This window comes from Dipodomys ordii, unplaced genomic scaffold (assembly GCF_000151885.1).
Source record: "Dipodomys ordii isolate 6190 unplaced genomic scaffold, Dord_2.0 Scaffold73, whole genome shotgun sequence".
Taxonomy (NCBI): domain Eukaryota; kingdom Metazoa; phylum Chordata; class Mammalia; order Rodentia; family Heteromyidae; genus Dipodomys; species Dipodomys ordii.
The window spans coordinates 5,572,490-5,591,695 of NW_012267289.1; the positions used below are offsets into that span (position 1 = coordinate 5,572,490).

The 19,206-nt window shown below is 33.8% G+C and overlaps 1 protein-coding gene across 3 annotated transcripts in view; it reads left to right on the plus strand.

The window, feature by feature from the left end:
- The window catches only part of Epha3 (EPH receptor A3), a 313,122-nt gene that overhangs the window by 235,306 nt on the left and 58,610 nt on the right, over positions 1-19,206 (plus strand). For 2 of the 3 annotated variants that reach the window (XM_013024101.1, XM_013024103.1), the window contains exons 6-9: positions 6,272-6,396; positions 8,905-9,067; positions 12,335-12,437; positions 13,097-13,164. In XM_013024101.1, the coding sequence (XP_012879555.1) occupies positions 6,272-6,396; positions 8,905-9,067; positions 12,335-12,437; positions 13,097-13,164 (459 nt within the window). The remainder of the gene's footprint in view (positions 1-6,271; positions 6,397-8,904; positions 9,068-12,334; positions 12,438-13,096; positions 13,165-19,206) is intronic. The other variant, XM_013024102.1, reaches the window with a different exon arrangement.

Here is a 19,206-nt window from a genome sequence, read left to right on the forward strand (position 1 = left end):
GGGCTGATACTTCTTTGGATCTGGCTTACTTTATTTAGTATGTTTTTTTCCCCCATCTTTCCAATTCCTAACAAATGGGGCAGTGTCACTCTTTCTGATGGAAGCATAGAATATATATATATATATATATATAATATTAATATATATAATATATATTAACATTTTCTTGATCCATTCAGCTACTGAGGGGCATCTGGGTTGGTTCCATATCTTAGCTATGGTAAGTAATGCTACTATCAACATAGTTGTGCTGGTAGCTTTAGTATGACCTTGTTTGTGATCATTTGGGTAAATGCCCAGAAGTGGGATTGCTGGGTCATAGGGGAGATCTAAGTGTAGTCTTTTGAGGAACTCCCAAACTGCTTTCTATTATGGGGAAAAGAGTCCACCACTCAAGAGACAGCCTCATGTGAAAAAGATGAATTTATTGGGGATGTGGGTAGCTCATCGGCCAGGGGAAGCAGCACAGACTCGGGAGCTGAAACTGTGACTATAAGCTAGAGTTTTTAAAGGCAAAATCCATGAGGTCAGGTCTAGCTACACGCAGGTGGCCAATGGGTTTGCAACACACACAAACGATTTCATAGTCACGTTAGGCTGGCCAATAGAGTTACAGTCTGCCTTATAGTAGCTGTTTAAACTAACCTATCACTTTGTTTTGAATTGGCGTGCATATTTGGCGGGCAAAAGGCGGAACTTACATTTTGGCTGGCAAAAGACGCTTTTCCCATATGTTTGCCCTTCTGCAAACCCCCAGAAACAAGGGGCTGGAGGGCAACTCAGATATTACACTTCTCAGAGTTCTAATATTCAGTTTTTAAAAACTAGATTCATAGCATTTCCCATGAGGCTTGTTATTGACTTAATAAGTAGAAACTCTGGATGTTAAATTATGAAAGTTTGAGAAAGATAGTCTTTATTTCTTCTGCTTTATCACATGATAAACCGTGAAAATGAAAAGAAAGGTGCAAGTTGTAGCACTCATTAGTGCGAGAAAACTAGAATTAAGTAGAAAGAAAATGTCTATTATTTACAAAGTGACATAGATCTGGATACTGTGAGAATATACAAAGAATTATAACTCTGAAATTATAAACTGAGTTTATGGCCCAAAAAACAAAAGCAGAAACATAAACAAAATAAAGATCTTTGGCCCCAAAGGGAAATTCCAGAATTCAGGGTGCCCTGATGAGATGGAGAACGTTAAGCTATGAATGATTATGCTAAATCAAAACCTAAATCCTGGATTTAATAGAAGTGTTTTAGAAAAACTGAAAGGAAATGTTCTTAAGTGGGCATTGTAGTAAAAATAAGAGAGTAAAACTTTTAAAAGCATGGTTGATTCAAAAGATAAAAAACAACAGCAACAACAAAAAAACAAACCTCTTCCACACATTTACTGCATGACATTTTCCCATGGAGATACTTTTTTTTTTTTATTAAAGCTTTGGCTCACATAGAAGAAATAGTGAGCTCTTCTTGTTATTACTTTAACTTGTCCAATCTGGAAACCACAGAGATACCTCAGAAGTTCATTAGAAATTCCCAAATCCAGAAAGAGGAAGGTCCCAATAAAAACAAACAAACCAAACCAGATCCTCTGGAGTTAGATTCTTAAATTTTGACTTCCTGATTTTAGTTTCAGAATAATAGTAAATCCCTAGTTAAGTGAAGTCTCTCTTCTCAGTCTGTCAGTAGATTTGGCATGCACAAGTAGTATGCATGATCCAAATGCAAATTATAAACAAGAAAGCTCCATCATTAGCCAAATCAATTTACACAGAAAGCCTTTTTAAAAACCTGATAGTTTTCTTGGTTGTGATTTACTTTTATGTTCCTTAAATGTAGTCAATGGACCAGCTCAACAATGGGAGAAAAACTTCCCTTTCTACCACAAACAAATAAGGAAAGACAATTTTAGAAGAAAAAAAAATCCTTTTCAACTTCTAGGCAGGGATTAGATTTTAACTAATAAAAATTATACTTTTCCGGCTGGCTATCATTCTTTAAGATTTGATGAGATCAGTGAAAGATTCTCAGCAAGTTATACTTTTATAAAGCAGAAATTGAACAGCAATTTGATATTAGTTTTTTTTGTTGTTGTTCTTTGTTTTTTGGGGGGGTTGGTCGTAGGGCTTGAACTCTGGGCCTGGGCGCTTTCCCGCAGCTCTTCAGCTCAAGGCAAGAGCTCTACCACTTGAGCTACAGTGCCACTTTTGATATTAGTTTTTGTAATAGGTTTTTTATTGTAAAAATACTGTACAAAGGGATTACAATTGCATTAGCAAGATAATGAGTACATTTCTTATCAAGCATATTACCAGGTAGTCAAAGGTAGGAGTATTTGTGTACTCATCTGTTATAACTGAAGAAGTATTTTCAAGAACAGTGAATTTTAAGAACCACATGGAAATCCACTGTGATGCAACAAGAATTTTTCTAGCACAGAATTTGTGGTGTTGGCAAAGTGTTTTGTGGAATGACTTGAATCCACAAAAGCTTCACAGCAAGCAAATAACTGTGTAATTCAAGAACTTTTCCCTTATTCTCCACCTTCATTTCTTCTCTCTTGTCTATTTTTTAATGAATATTTTACTTAAAATATAATCAATGTCATTTTTTTACATATATCAGGTGTACTTTCTGTTTTGTCTTTAAAGGGATGTATCTATCAGTTGTATCCAGAATAGCAATGCCTAAGAATTAAATATGATTGTTCTCAAATACAAATAAAAAGGAAATGCATTTTATATATGAAAGCATTATTTTTAACTTCCTAATTTTAGCATCAATGATTTCATGTGTTATTTTTACCAGTGTTCTTAGGGTTTTCACCTACAAACTTTACTAAACTCTATTCTGTAAATGACCAAATGGAGTGGCTTAAATGCCACATGGAGTTTGAAGCATTCTACTCCATCACCAACTTCTTCCTCTGAATAAAAACAAAAACAAACAAAAAAACCCTTAGAATTCTATTGTTTAGGGTGTATTAAAGGCTTATAATTAGAATCAAATCTTGAGTTATACTGGTGTTCACCCCAAAATACTATGTTAGCTAATTCAATAGTGGTTTCCAAGGAAAATCTTGTGCTTTCTCTGCCTCTCCAACTTTATCCTCGGCTCCCATTATTTCTCTAGTTTTATAGCATGTTTTCATTCCATATTGCAACTACCCTCAATGCTTTCAAATCACAAGCTCAAAAGATAAAGGAATGAGAATAAAATACATTAAGTTTATCACTCAGTATATATTTCAATATCCTGTCATTTGTAAAAGAAAAAAAATAACAATGAATTTCTGAGGACTTGGAAATTAATAATTTGGACAAATCACTTTTTAATACCTGAAAGCTAAAAGAAACATATTTCTTATCACATTCTCATTCATATTATAATTTTATACCATATTGCTGTATGGATAAATTATAAATATCAAGGTATAAAAATAAAGAAAGAAATAGCACAGTACCCATAAAATTTGTCGCATTCTGTAATGTCCTTATGTTGTAATATTATTTATGGGTGGAGAGAACAGTTTCTGTTAATCATGTTTTAATATTAACATATTGATGAGCATTATCTAAAAGTAGGGGCTACCAGCTGGTGTTCTGCGTTAAACATTCTGAAATGCAGCCAGTACAAGGGACATGTATTAAAAGAGCAGAACAAATGACTTAAAGGGGTCCTAAAGGCAGCGATCAGAAAAGGTTCATTTAACATAGAGATGGCACAAGCTTTGAGCAATTGCCTCTACTTAAGTAAGTGTGGAATTACAAAAGGCTATTTATTACAGTCCAAGGAGCCCTGCAGCTTGCTCAAAGACCTTTGAAGAAATTCAACAGTTATAAAGTCTTGCTAAGTGCAGAAGCAGTAAAACTTGGGCAGACCCCCAAAAGTGCCTGCAAAGCATTTATTAAAAAGTTAATACAATCCTCACCATAATTGTTCTTTGAAATAAATTCTTTTCGTTATGTACTTTTTAAAAGGAGAGATATTACATCTGGTTATTTCCCACAACTTCTTTGAAATGTATTTTAATCACTAGGAAAAATAAACTAGCCTGATGATGTCGTGGAACTAAATATAGGACTTCATGGATTTAGAAAGGAAATATTTCTAATGTTAAGCTTCTTTGAAATGCCCTGGAAGCACATATTAAAAGTTACTCTATTTGTGAATTTGCCTTTGGTGAAATGTTAGTGATATTTCTCCACTGTTTGTATAAGAAGAAATGACCCCAAGGTCATGGAGAGCTACTTAAATCTTTTTATTAAAGATCAGATAACTTGTTGATTTTTCTAACTGAAAAGAAAATTGTTATTATATACTCAGTTTATCCATTATTAATGCCTCTTGTAATCACCGAATACGTTTATCAAGCTTCAAATAAAATACATTGAGAACAGCTTATCTTCTTTAAAACCAACTTCAGAGAAACAAACTACAGGGATGGAAGATGAGACTAATTTGAGAACTAAAACAGCAGAATTCTGAATAGACAAGACTAGGCATGGAAAACTGATGACTTTAAAACAAAAGTTGCAGTTGAAAGTATGGTCTGATGGAGTCTTATCTCAGTCTTATTTTGGGGCAAGTTATTCTTACCTAATTGTTGGCTGGCTGGCAGGTGGTCTTTCTTGAAGAGACTATGTTCAATTCTTTTGGAAACATTTTTATCCATCTAAGATTGTAAAGACACTTCTGGTGACCATTCTTGTCTTTCCTGATTTTAAAGGAGATTGCAGAGTGATTGCAGAGAAATAACTAAGAGCAAAAATATATATATTGAAACAAAATATAGGCAGGATGTCCAGCTACTCTCTTGCTCTTAGTCAGTCCATGGGCACAAGTAAGAAATAAAGCTTTTCAGCAAAATTAATTTCAGCTCTTGTTACAATTTGACATCAAAAGTTGTTTTTTAATAAGAGAAAGTAAAAAAAAAGGAAATGACTTTTATTTTCTACCAAAATATTTTTTCTGTGCTAATTAGGATAGCCCAGCTTTAATTAGAAAAGAGCTGATATGTTGATTTTATAAATAGTAGAAACAGGAGTCTTCTACTATTTTATAAATAGTGGATGCAGGAGTCATGATCAGTGAAAGGAAACTTTTTAAGGGAGAAATAAAACTGAAAAGCATTGATCGACCAGAACAGTTTATATATAGGGCTGGCTGCACATCTCATGTGGGAATCATAACATATCAAGCTGTATTTCTAGCCTTTTCTGGGCAGAAAATATATATAGGACATAGATAGCTCTTGATCTGAGGGAAAATTATGTAGGAAAAATATTTTTACATTGAAAACAAATCAAGGGTTAATTTAGCTAAATCTTCCTATTCTTGTAACTTGATTTGCCTCATTGCATTAAAACATAATACTAATGTACTTCAGTGATTTATTTTAATTGACTAATGCAACATGATTGGGATTTGAAACCACAAGTACATTGAGGAACACCAGGATATTCTTAAAAGAATTTGAAATAAGAATTTACTAAAAATACACTTGATATTGGGTTATAAATGGAGATAACCTTAAGATAACTCACTCAGATTAATAATTTTTATTCATATTCTATACTTCTAGTAAATAGAAAATATAGAAATACTGTAAAATGAGATAACCCAAAAATATGTCTAGATAATGACATTTTATATATCATTTTTGTATATTTCTTACTAAATATTTAAGGAAAATAGTAGAAGGTTCTTATTTTCTTGATCTGTATTTTTATTCATGAGAGATTTTTGTCGAAAGTCAAGGTCTACTGTAAAATGTCCTAGAATGTATCTGTTTTACAATATGCTAAATATTATTATTACCTATGGATATCGTGGGACTTCTTGTACATAATGGATTCCAGTCCTCTTGCAGAACTGCATATGAAAATGCTATCAATGAGCTGAAGAGTCTGGCATTAATAACTACAACATTATAACAAATAGGTAGTCCTGATATTTTGTTCTTTTTTTAAATATATCAACTATGTTTCATTGCTTACATTATAGTAGCAGATTAAAAACATCTGCTCACTTGCCACTAGTCCACCAGCAGCAGAAATTTCAGCTCATTTTCTGTAGTTTTGCACATATGAAGGCCATAATCCAGCTGCTAAGGCTGGATGTGGGGCCAGATTAATACTCAGGAGCCTTGGAGATGGAATCAGGCTTTCTGGCCAAAGATAAGAACAATCCTTGACTCCATTTATTTCTTCTCTTCTCTCTGCCCTTACCCACTGCATCCCCAACCTTCATCTCTTCACAGCCCCCTCACCTGTTACAACGATTAAAAAAGATCGGACATCCAGAAACAGCATCTCTTTATCCTGGCAAGAACCTGAACACCCTAATGGGATCATACTGGACTATGAAGTCAAATACTATGAAAAGGTGGGACAACATATAAGGTTGATTGGATATAGCAAGACACTGTTTTCTGGGCTATGACATTGCAAGGTAAAGGATGACCTTGCTGGTAAATAATACAGTTCTATTTAGAACACTTCTCGTGTGACTCCTTTTTCATTTACAGATTGGAGAGGGATGTTCAGAAATCAACTTGTCAAATATCTTCTATAGCATTAAGCAACTTGAACAATGTCACTAACAAATTTAAGTCAGTTAATTTTTAAATTAGGCAAAATATTTGTGGCCTTTCACATGGTCCTGCTCCACTGATAATTTTACCTAGAATCCTTGGTGTTTTCATGAACTATGTTTTAGATCACTGACTCAAGTATCATGTTTTTGACTTCCACATTCAGGTAGATTTTATTTAATGCAGACAAGAACATTGGCGTTAATAACAAAAACAAGGTATTATTGAACTGGCATTGAAAGCTTCCGTGACACTCTAGTGGAAAATTTAAAAGCTGGATATATAAATTTACTTCTTAGTATAAAATATCACTATTAAAAAGTGAATACTTGGCTATTTATATATGGAATTTAGGAAGTGCAGATTTATCACTCTTAGCACTCAGTTCTGTCTGGTTATATACTAGAGGAAAGTTTAAAAGCAAAATATCTTACAATTTGATCATTTAGGCTGGAGGACTTAGGAGTTACTCGTTAGCAAACATTTTGTAAATCTACGTCGGTTTACAAAGTATTTGAAAGTAAATAAAAAGTTGTACATTGAAAATATGTTTTCATTTACAGACTACATCTACATGTAATAGTTAAATAATAGCAACATAATAATCTTATGAAAGCAGGTAAATAGGCTTTCATATTAATAAAAATAGAGAATTATTGACAGATAAATTTCCTGCAAACTTACTGCTAGTAAATCTTGGGTTCTGCTTCAACTCCTGATTGATCTATATTCAAATTGATTTATATCTCCTCATGTGTTATATATTTCAACATTAGAATGAGATAGAGTTATGAAAATTGTTGGTATGTTCAAGTTGTATACAAAGGCATAATTTTGTATAAACATACTTTTATATTTTGTAGTTATAGCCTTTGTGAAAATTAATGTGCTTTACAAGTATAATTTTTTTCATTAAAATTTATATATTTTTCATGAGAAGATGATTCCTAATAAGTTTAATTGTGCCCAAATCACAACATAGATAAGATTTTCTCCCTAAATTTCAGTCACCTGCAGTGGCAAAGTAATACATGTGAAGGTGATCGTCTGTTTAAAGTATGATAAATCTACTTTGCAGATAAAAGAACCCACATTTTATTGAGTCTAAAGAATAAAAGTTAATAACTTGCTTTGGTTCAGATTAGATAGTAGAAGTAAAAGAACCCTTGACAATCTGTGGGACTGATTCCAAAATACAACTATGGTCAAAATTTTGAGAAACTTGCAAACTTTTCTGAATCAATTTTAAACTTGCTTATTGAATTATAGCATATAACATTATTTTAAGCAATGATAAACAATGTAGAATAAAATCTTTGCATTATTAAGCTTGATACATATATAACTATCTGGTATCACTATTCTGTAAGCATATAAATACTTTTTTAACATACAGATATAATTATTCCTAAACATTCATGAGGCTTGAAAATATTTAACTAGAATTTCAGTTTTGCAAATTTTCAGTTCTTTGACTGCTTACGTCTTATCATGATGAAGAAAGAGACTGACTTTAGATACATCCTCAATAGTTTTGTTTTCTTATGAGTAAAAAAATTATATAATATTAAATGCATTAAACTTCCTTCATTATTTACTGTAGTAATTCAGGTACTAGCAAATACCTATAGTCACTATCTTTAGTTACAAAGCATTTGTATATGTATATTTAATAAATGCTAGTAAAAATAAAATTCTATGTGAATTCCATTTTTATAAACAAGATTTTCCACAAGAGATTCAACTTTTTGTGTGCACTGTACACACAAAAATATTCCAAGACTTGGATCACAATATATTTGTCTTTACTTAGTACAGTGACTGAGATTTGATATAATACAAGTACAGTTATTTAAGAAAATTGGAACCATATATAAAAATTGGCATTTTATTTAAAAGTTAAGATTAACTGAAGTATTTTCTAATTGACATTGGACAGTACATTTCTATTAGGTTTAATTCAAAGGATTATTGTCTTCTTTATAAGTTTATTCTTGAAATATATATTCAACTTTCTACTTTGATGTTAAACAGAAGTTATTTTCACTCACATATTAGTAACTAGAAAGGATGAAACCTGATGTCTTCTGCCTTATCTGTATGGCATGTATCTATACAATTTAGAAACTTCTGTACATGTTTTCATCTTTGAAAAATGCTTCTATTTATAATTCCATGACATTTTCATCCATTGTATGTTGCTTGGGGACATTTTGAAGAATCATCTTTCAGTGTATTGTTATCATTTGATTGCATTACAAAATTTTGATGTTAACATGACTTTTTATCTTACCTCAAAGCAGGAGCAAGAGACAAGTTACACCATTCTGAGGGCCAGAGGCACTAATGTTACCATTAGTAGCCTCAAACCGGATACCACCTATGTGTTCCAAATTCGAGCCAGAACAGCAGCTGGATATGGGACCAACAGCCGCAAATTTGAGTTTGAAACTAGTCCAGACTGTATGTATTATTTCAATTTAATCTACAAGTGAGGATTACTTTTTGTGTATGATAATTTATGCTTATTCTTAATTATGATACACTGAGATTGTATTACTTGGAAGCTTTAGTATCTGTACAACATCCTATATAGGTGTGTGTGTGTGTGTGTGTGTGTGTGTGTGTGTGTGTATGTGTGTGTTGTGAGACATCTGTGTGGATTTTCTGTTTACAATATCCTAATTTCTGGAATGTATCTGTTATTCTCTTAGTGATAAATTGATTTGGAGAAACATTATTTTTTTTTAATTTTATTTGTGAACTACTGTACAAAGGGGTTACAATTACATGGGCAGGATAATGCGTACATTTCTTACCAAGCATTGCAGCCTCCCCCCTTCCCCCGAATCCCAACCCTTATCCACCCCCCTCCTCCTCCCCACCCCGGAACCGACGTTGTAAAGCTCGTTTTGGACATGACAAATTATACTTCTCGTTGTTGCATCAGGTCCACCTGTATCCTTAAACAACTGAGAAACATTATTTTTAAAGTGATAACACCTCTCTCTAGTGCTTGAAAAGCCAGATGTTGCACGACTCAATGAACTACAAAAAAGAAACTTGTTGATATATGAGGAAGTTGATATTGTTTTAATCTTTAACATATTGAACCATGTAGGAACTAAAGAAAATGACTTGAAATTATATTTTATCAATTTATTCAGGCAAGTAGCCTTTTCATTTGATTCTAAATTTGATTCAAATTGGTCTCAAATTAGAAAACAAAATTCCAGTAACTTCTTTTTTACCCTTTCTTCAAGTATGCTAACTTTATATTTTGAAAGTTCTCAACAACAGTAGGGCCCCAGTGGTTCATGCCTGTAATCCATACTACTCAAGTGGCTGTGATCTCTGTGATCTGAGGATTGCAGTTCAAAGCCATCCTGGGCAGGAAAGTATGAAATATTCTTACCTCCAATTAACAAAAAAAAAAAAAAGAATAGTGGTACAGCACCAGCCAAGAGCAGTTTTGCCAGAAACAATGCCCAGGTCCTGATTTCAAACCCAAGGACAGGCACACACACGCACACACACACGCGCACGCGCGCACACACACACACACACACACACACACACACACACCACTCAAGGCCTCTGCTAAAATATAAAATTTCATAACGTAGTATCTTACTATGGTATTCATATATAATATTATAACAGAAGCACATCCCATACAAATGTGATGTGTGTGTGTGTGTGTGTGTGGGTGTGTGTATGAATTTAGGTATTCAGGAGTACTTGAACAAACCACTTACAGGCACAGGCTGAAAACTGGTTAATATCTGCTGATGACCAAAAAAAGTGTAATAATCCAGATCATCTTTTCCATATAAATGAACGAATTATTTAGCTATGTGATAAAACTATAATGTATAGTGCAGATTGACAACATGGGGAGTCATGCATTGGTATGAATCATCAGATGCCAGAACCCCTGTCCCTGTCCTGTTTAGTAACCAGTGACATAGCTTCTGGTGAAGTCCAAGATGGATTCTGAATGTGCAGCACCTAGTGGCCATGTGTTTCTCCCTACACTCTTCAGCAGGGACATCTTGAGTGGGCAGTGTCCCACCACAGTGTTGTAAACCATTGCGAGTAGCACTGAATAAAGTGCTTGCACCAGTTTATATTATGGTGTGCTATCTTGTCACACTCTGAATTTGTTTTTCAGATGCTTTGAAAACTGTGATTTTAAATATTTTAGATTTTTTAAGAGGGGTTGGTGATTAATTGGGTGTGGAATGATCAACAGAGGTAAAGAATAAGGAGCTTGCCTATTTGTAGACTATAATTATAGAGATGGTATCTAGATCTTTGTTACTCTGCAATCTGCATTGTCAACATCACCTGAATACTCATAAGAACGTATAGTCACAGCCCTAGTTTAAGACTGACTGAATCTGCAAATATTGCACATTGAAGTTTCAGAAGCATTGACTTGCTCAAGGCTACATAAACTGTCCGTAATGGATCAAATAAATATTTTAATGTCTGTACATATTGTTTGAACATATATATGTATATATGGACATATATATGTATATATTTATATAGAGAGACAGTCTGTGTTGCTACTGCTCACTCTAGGATTGAATTAGTTATAAAAACAAAGAATGGCAGTGTCTGTATTCCAATAAACTCTGAATGCCATAGAAGTATCACATATCAAAATTTTCTCACTTACTTTTTGTTATTTGTGAAAAAGAACCTTCCTATATTCACAACCTATTTTTTAAAATGTGGTGTCAAGCCAGACTCAGCTCTCTGGGACATTTTTTTTACTGATTGCTATTCTAGGTGAATAAATGAATGAAATAGTAAGTGAATAAATAATAGAGCCATTGTACTAATAAATACTAAGAGAGCTTGTTGGTGGTATATGTGTTGAAATGCATAAGACAAATATTTTAATTTATTTTTTAAATTAATAATAATTAAACATAATTATCCCAATGTTACATTTATAAATATACATACATTGTAATATGATTTTTAGCAATCTAATTAATATATATCCTACATCACTGTAGTGAGGAAAATTAAAATCTTGCCAAATACACTGCTATTCAGCAAATCTGTTGAACTTACTCTTATCTAATTGGATCTTTAGATAATTTGGTCATTTTGGTGGGTATTCCTATATCTTGTTTCCAGTTTTTGGCAATCATGAATAGCCTGTTTTCTTCCACAAGGGTGATTCTTTAAATAAATAGAAACAGAAAGTATTGTCTATGTGCCCATCTTATTTCAGTTATTTTGCAAATAAAACATCAATTTTAAAAATAAACACCAATACTGGTGGTATCATAATTTGGAATCATTTATAATTTCATATTGGGAAACCTTTACCCATTCTCTTTCTTTTGCTAAAATTTCTGATTTATCCATGAGTTTTGGGGAGAGAAAAAAAACAGTCCTGTATAGTTTCACCATAAATAATTGAGTAATAATGTAAACTGATGATGCTGAAACCAACTATTCGATTTATAAGTGATCATTTCATTTATTAAGTAGAAATTTCAAACCAAATTATGGAAAACATCTTGTTTTGCACTAAACAAAGAATACTTACAACACAGTATTACATAACAAGACACAATTCCACAATTCCGTTAAAAGGAGGATATAACACTTCATTTCCAAGTTATTTCATAAAAATGTTAAATCACACTAGGTAATGACTCTCTTTTTCTTCTTCTTTTTCTTCTTTTTTCTCCAATCTCACAGCTTTCTCCATCTCTGGTGAAAATAGCCAAGTGGTGATGATTGCTATTTCAGCGGCAGTAGCAATTATTCTCCTGACAGTTGTGATCTATGTTTTGATTGGAAGGTGAGTTCACTGTCTGCCTCCTATTTCCTTTCATTGCTGCTTGCCTGGCTGGCCTTCATTGCTCTTAAACTTTGAAGAATGTGGTCAACAAAATATTTTCACAAGTAAGAATGTCTCTATTTATATTCTGTGTCTTTTTCTACTACCTTTCTTTCCCCCTCTACCTTTTGTTCTCTGTTTCCTTTCCTTAGTAATTCTTAATCTTCGTTCTCTAACCCACGCCATTTCTATTTGAAGCCCCCCCCCTTTCCAATTCCTGCCTTCTTTTTCCAATTATCTCCCCACTCCTCAAACAATCCCAGGTTTCTTTAATATTTTCTCACCCGAAACACTGGTACAACCCTTCACAGAGCTAATTGTTACCAATGGAGATTTTACCCCCTACATTCATTCCAACAGTAGTTGTTAAAACATACTATAAACACATTCTAAGGCCATTGTAAAACCCAACCTGGCAGGGTCTGCACAGGAGGGAGGCCAGACTACATATCTCATTAGGCAATTCTCCAGGGACCCCCGAAAAATATGAAGTCAACAAGCTTTCCCTAAAGCATTTTATTGTGCAAAAAGTCTAATTTTCGTGTTTTGCATATTCTGAACCTAACTATTATTTTAATTATAATCTCCTTATATGTACTTTCCCTTTGATTTATCTTTAGGTTCTGTGGCTTTAACAAGTCAAAGCATGGTACAGATGAAAAGCGACTTCAGTTTGGGAATGGACACTGTAAGTTTCCGAACTTTGAACATTTTCAGTTTCATCAGCAGTTGATTTATATTGGATAACTTACTTCTTGATGAAGAGGATTCAAGAGTAGCTTTTTTTTTTTTTACAGGAAAAAGATGAGTAAACTAAATTTATTTTAGGAGAAGAAAATGCATGGCTCTGCATTAAGTAGACTTTTACATGGCTGCAGTTCAGCATATTGAAGTTCAAGCAAAGAGGAACCTGTTGTTTATATTCAAATAATGCCCGTGATGAGTAGCAGGAACTAAAGTCAGCTTTGCATGGCTGAAATGCAAAGCGTAGCTTCCATTTCCTTATTACTAGTCCTTTGCTAAAAAATCTAAATAGGACACTTGTCTTTTCCCTGTCAAGTAAATATAAACAACCTGTGTTTATATAAAATGCCTTACTCTATTTTGTCAACCACCCAGGAAAGAGTCTTTAGAATAAATTGTTTATTTTGGAGTCATTTGATATCCAATCAGTAGGAAAGCCAGTACTTTTTCTTCCATCTTAATACCAACTAATTTGGCCTCTTTTTATATTTTCTAAAAGAAATACCCTGTTAGGTAACAAGCTGTTCACATTTAACAAAAAGACACATTTTTTCCCCTCTTAGTGAAACAAATCATTCCATGTGTTTTGTTTTTCTAAACTGTGGCTCAGCTCAGTTCAGCAATTACTGTTCAGTGGACTTAAGAGAAATAGCATGTTCTCACAGAAATTAGTACAAAGACTCTACTCATGCTCAGAAGCTCTAACCTGTCTCCTTATAATTAATGGAGGCTTATAGGCATTACTGTCTTTGGCATTTATTCTTCTTGCCTTCTAAAATTGTTTTCAGATCATCATTCTTATCAGTCATTATATTTGGATCTACCATCCATACCTGGGGTTAAAACTAAAGTAAAAAAAAAACTCAATTACTCTTCGCTAATTTTCAGATCACATACAAAAGGAAAGGCTTTCAAAACTTTAAATTAGTATGATATGCAAACAATGCATCCATTTTCAGACTCAGCTCTTGTTTTTCTGCCCCATTGGTAGAGTCATTATTGACTAACTCATTTTGAGAAAATCCAAACTTCTACCTTTTTAATAATTTCACATCAATCTGAATTTTTTTAAACTCGTAAGTTCTACAAAAACACAAAAGAATAGATATATTTGCTCTTTCATGCTTCCAAGCAAATGTGTTACAATCCTTATACATATTGCCTTTAGTGGCTTCAATCCTTTTCAGTTTAAGATGGAAAAATTAAATATTGTCTACTCAATGATGAGATCATATTGACTTAGTTACGTTTGGAGGAGCTGTACATTTTATGAATATGGACTTTTGATAAATTTCTGTGTGCTGATTCTAATCAGGTTCGTAAAGCCACTCCGCCCAGCTGTTTTACTGTTTGTTTATGGTAGAGTTCGTTGAAACCTTAATATGTGTTCAGTGTGCAGCATTTTTGGTAGATAAATAAACAAAAGGCCATACATTTTAATCCTAGCTTCAAAACCATAAAGTAACTTATATGCATGTCATAAACTTGCAGCCTCTCAATACTACAGCTGGTTTATTTCAGCCTATGTATTTGGTACTACTTTAAAAAGCTCGAGCTATGAAGTATTCCCTCTAGCCTTGTTACAAATCCTATAATATTGCTTCAAAAGGAAAGAAATGTGTTTTACCTCGTAAGATCCTGTCCCTTTGCCCTCTGTAGCTGGACCTTTTTTACATTTTTGTTTTACTCTCCTTAGGGTAACTCATGCTGGTAAAATGGAAATGTAAATTATTGTGTTTGCACAGAACGAGCTGTAAAGTAGTTCAGCTTAACACGTGTGCATGTGTTTATTATCTGGGTTCCATGACAGAGCCCAGTGACTCTGCGTGTTGCCCTTAATTATTGGTGTGAAGGGATTATGTGCCTGGCAGCCTGAATCTCCTGATTCCCAGAACCTCTGGGTAAGCAGTTAAAATCAGCAGCCACAGCCTCACAGCACATAGACCCCTTCATGTGGGGTGGATGTGGACATTGTGTTGATATTTATCATTTTCTCCAAAAAAGTCATGTGGTGGAAAAGCCGTTTTCCATACTTTAATTAACAGAAGAGAATTTGATATTTTGAGGGGGATGATGTACTAAGTTTAGTATTGATATTTTTTGAGGGGGATGATGTTCTAAGTTTAGTATTTAGTAACAAGGTTAACTCTAAATTCTAAAGCACATTTGAAATTTTAAAGCCAGTGCCTATGGAAAGTATTGAAGACACTGTTCCTGACTGTTGGTTTCATACTGTTTGTTAATTCAAGTGTCAGCAAATATACTCTTGGGGATTTCTTAGCAAAGTAAATAATTTTAATCATTCACCACAACTCAACTTTATCTTACAGTTAATCTGTCTTTTTTTTTTGTTTTCCTCAAAGAGGAATTCTAGATCTCTTTATCTTACTATTAATAAGTAGAAGCAAATCAAAATATATTATTGCATCATTCATCTGATTCAAGTTTTCATGTAAATATAATTAAATTGGCCTTACAAAAAGATTCCAAGAAGATGCTACTTCTTAATATATTGTATTCACTCTGTGATGGTTACTTTTTTATTGGTATTTTTGTTTCTATGGTACTGAGGAGTTTAACCTAAGGTCTCATACATGCCAGGCAAGCACTCTAGCACAAAGCCACATTCCCAGCGGTGGTAGTTGCTTTTATCGTCTTTCTTTTAATACTAAAGCAAGATATGTATGATAGTGTTCCATAGTATGTTTCTTGCTTTAGAGATAAAGTATGGTAATATTAATAATTAGAAATGGTTCTAGTATAACAATAGCTATATTGGAGCTCTGTAGTCCACAAGACTCTGACACCTGCTTTTATAGAATTGAATAATCAATATATGAAAGAGGGATACAGGGGCTGGGAAGGTGGCTCAGTGGTAGAGCGCTTGACTTGTATGCATGAGGCCCTGGGTTCCATTCCTCAGCACCATATAAAGAAAAAGAAAAAGCCGGAAGCGGAGCTGTGGCTCAAGTGGTAGAGCACTAGCCTTGAGTTGAAGAGCTGAGGGACAGTGCCCAGGCCCAGAGTTCAGGCCCCACGACTGGACCCAAAAATAAAAAAAAAAATTAAAAAAATTTAAAAAAAAAGAAAGAAGGATGCACACTTAATGTGTTAACTCTAAAGGAATGGTGCTTCTGGGCTTAAAATTCAACCTGGAAGCCTCAATTATACTAATAATTTAAATAGGGCTAGGCATATTTGTTGGTAGTAGAGTGCTTGCGTGGCCTAGCATGTGTGAAACCTTAGGTTTGAACTTGAGTTGCAGGTGAAGGAAAATTCCAAATAAACATCCTGTATGGGGTAAATAGGGCACCGGGGTTTAAACTTGTTGCTGTATGCTTGCTAGAGAGGAACTCTACTACTTGAGTTACACCTCTTACCATTTTTCACTCTGGCTGTTTTTGAGGTAGTAACCTTTGGGCCTGGCTAGCCTGAAAGAAGTCTTACTATGCATACTTCTAGCAGCAACTGGTCATGATACTACATGTTAAATAGATCTGGATCTATTTAACATTTTTGCATAGAGTTGTTCTAAACCACTGTCTTCCCAACACTCAGCCTCTGTGCGGCTCATGCAGTGGATGTGTACTGTGCCTAGCTATTTAAGGAAAGAATCTTAGGAACTTTTTGCCCAAGCTGGCCACAAACCAGGATTCCCCAAATCTCTACCTCCCAAGAAGTAAATGAAAAAAGTTTCCAACAGCTTCCCCCTTCCTTCAATCTGAGGATTTTCTATTCTTATATTTGAGATATCAAGGAAAACTCCAGATTGACTTTCCTCAAATACTTCTCCAATCCCAGTCAACCCAAAGCCAAGAATAGGCTTTAAATTTGCACATTTCTGTGAAGTTAACTTAATATCTGTTAGTATCTTTTCAAGTTACTCATACGCTGCCTCAAGCTGGTGTCCTGCTGCTTGTTGGCAGTAGCAGGCCAACAGGAAGTAGTTTGTTCCTGTCCCCTTCCCATCTGCTCCTTCACCCTCTGGTCCCTCAAAGGATTTGTCCGTCAGCTGCAGAAGTAGCTGCGCAGGGGAAAGCTTCCACCTTGCATCTCTGCCAACCACCTTTTCTTTTATAACTCATTGATTTTCACTCAGGTTCTTCACTTGAAATAACTATGAAACCCTAATAGGAGTATGCATTACAATAAACTGTTAGAAGGGCATTCATGAAGTTGTCTTGAAATCCTTAAGTGGCCAACTTCCATTGTGCTGCAGACTGTCAGGGACAACTGTTTAAAATACAAGCTCTAATATTAGCTCAAATGAAGCTAGTCAACGCAGTGGTCAATTATTTTTGTGCCAAAGAAATTTTTTTTCATTATGAAGTCACATTGGAAACTGTAATGTCTGACTTTATTTTTGTTAAGTTCAGAGAAAAAGTATTCTTCAATAATTTTGCATAATAAAAGAAAATATTTAAATTAAGCAACGTTAAAACCCACGAAAGCAACATTGTCAGTGTTACTAAGATTGAGAGCATAACCAATAATATTTGTAGATATACTATAAAAATTAAAATTTAAAGTTCCTGTTGAAGAATTCATCTGAATTGTCTTTAGAGAGACTTGAGTTTTCTTTTAGATAACGTTTTTTGAACTTTGAGAGACAAATTGCATATTGTCTCTCCCTTTGAAAAAAATTCCAAATGATAGGAAATTTATAAGTATTAAAACACACTCAAAAGATTTTCCTGTTTTTCATAGTTTTTAATTACAGAACATGAAAATGATCACTTTTAGTTAAGAAATTATACATGCGATTTATGTTTGGATTTTAAGTTCTTACTATTATTATTAAGCTTGTAAGCACAATTATAAATACTGCTTTAATTAACTTAAAAAAAGAAAAATTTAGCTGCTTGATAGTATATTAGTGAACAGAGTTCATAAGTATGTGTAGTGAATTAGCTCTGTGTTCAGGTAGCTTCAGATAGAAGATAGGCCTTTTTGTATTTTTTTATTTATTCTGCCTTATGAAATTCTTTCAGTTTAAGGCAACCACTTCAATTGTTCTTCCTCATATCTCCAAAGACACCTACCCTAAATTATCTAGTTTTGTTTTCACATATTACATTAAATATTATTATAATATTTATATATATATATTTTTGGGGGGTCCGTCATGGGGCTTGAACTCTGGGCCTGAGTGCAGTCTCTCAGCTCTTCAGCTCAAGACTAGCGCTCTACCACTTGAGCTACAGCATCACTTCTGGTTTTCTAGTGGTTTATTGGAGATAAGAGTCTCTCGGACTTGCCTGCCTGGGCTGGCTTTGAACCCCGATCCTCAGATCTCAGACTCCTGAGTAGCTAGGATTATGGCGCCTGTCTTACATTGAATATTATTTGCCCACACTTCCTCAAACTCCTTGGTTCAAATACTTAGAGAAAATAAAAAATTATATAAATGGGTAAAATAAAATAACAATAAGAGAAAGAAATGTTTAAAAAATTATCTCATTTATTTATTGTCAGATATTGCATATATGGTTATTATAATAAGTATGTGGTTATTATATTGGTTGTACAATAACATGACATTATCATTATGTATTTAATAGTAATTATACTGCTTGATCATTTCAAAAGCATCTTCATTCCTAAAGTTGGCAGTAAGATATATATGTTTTTTGTTTTTTATTTTTATACATTTTTTTAAATTGTGAAAATACCATACAGAAATATTCCAACCTCATTCTTCAAGGAAACAGAAGAGGCACTCCAAAAATTTATATGGAACAATAAAAGACCCCAAATAGCAAAAACGATCCTTAACAGAAAGAACAGTGCTGGAGGAATATAAATACCAAGTTTCAAACTCTAGTACAAAGCCATAGTAATCAAAACAACTTGGTACTGTCCAAGAACAGACCTCAGGACCAATGGAATAGAACTGAAAACCCAGAAATGAACCTGCAGACCTATAGCCATCTAATCTTTGATAAGGGAGCTAAAAAAATAGAGTGGAAGAAAGACAGCCTCTTCA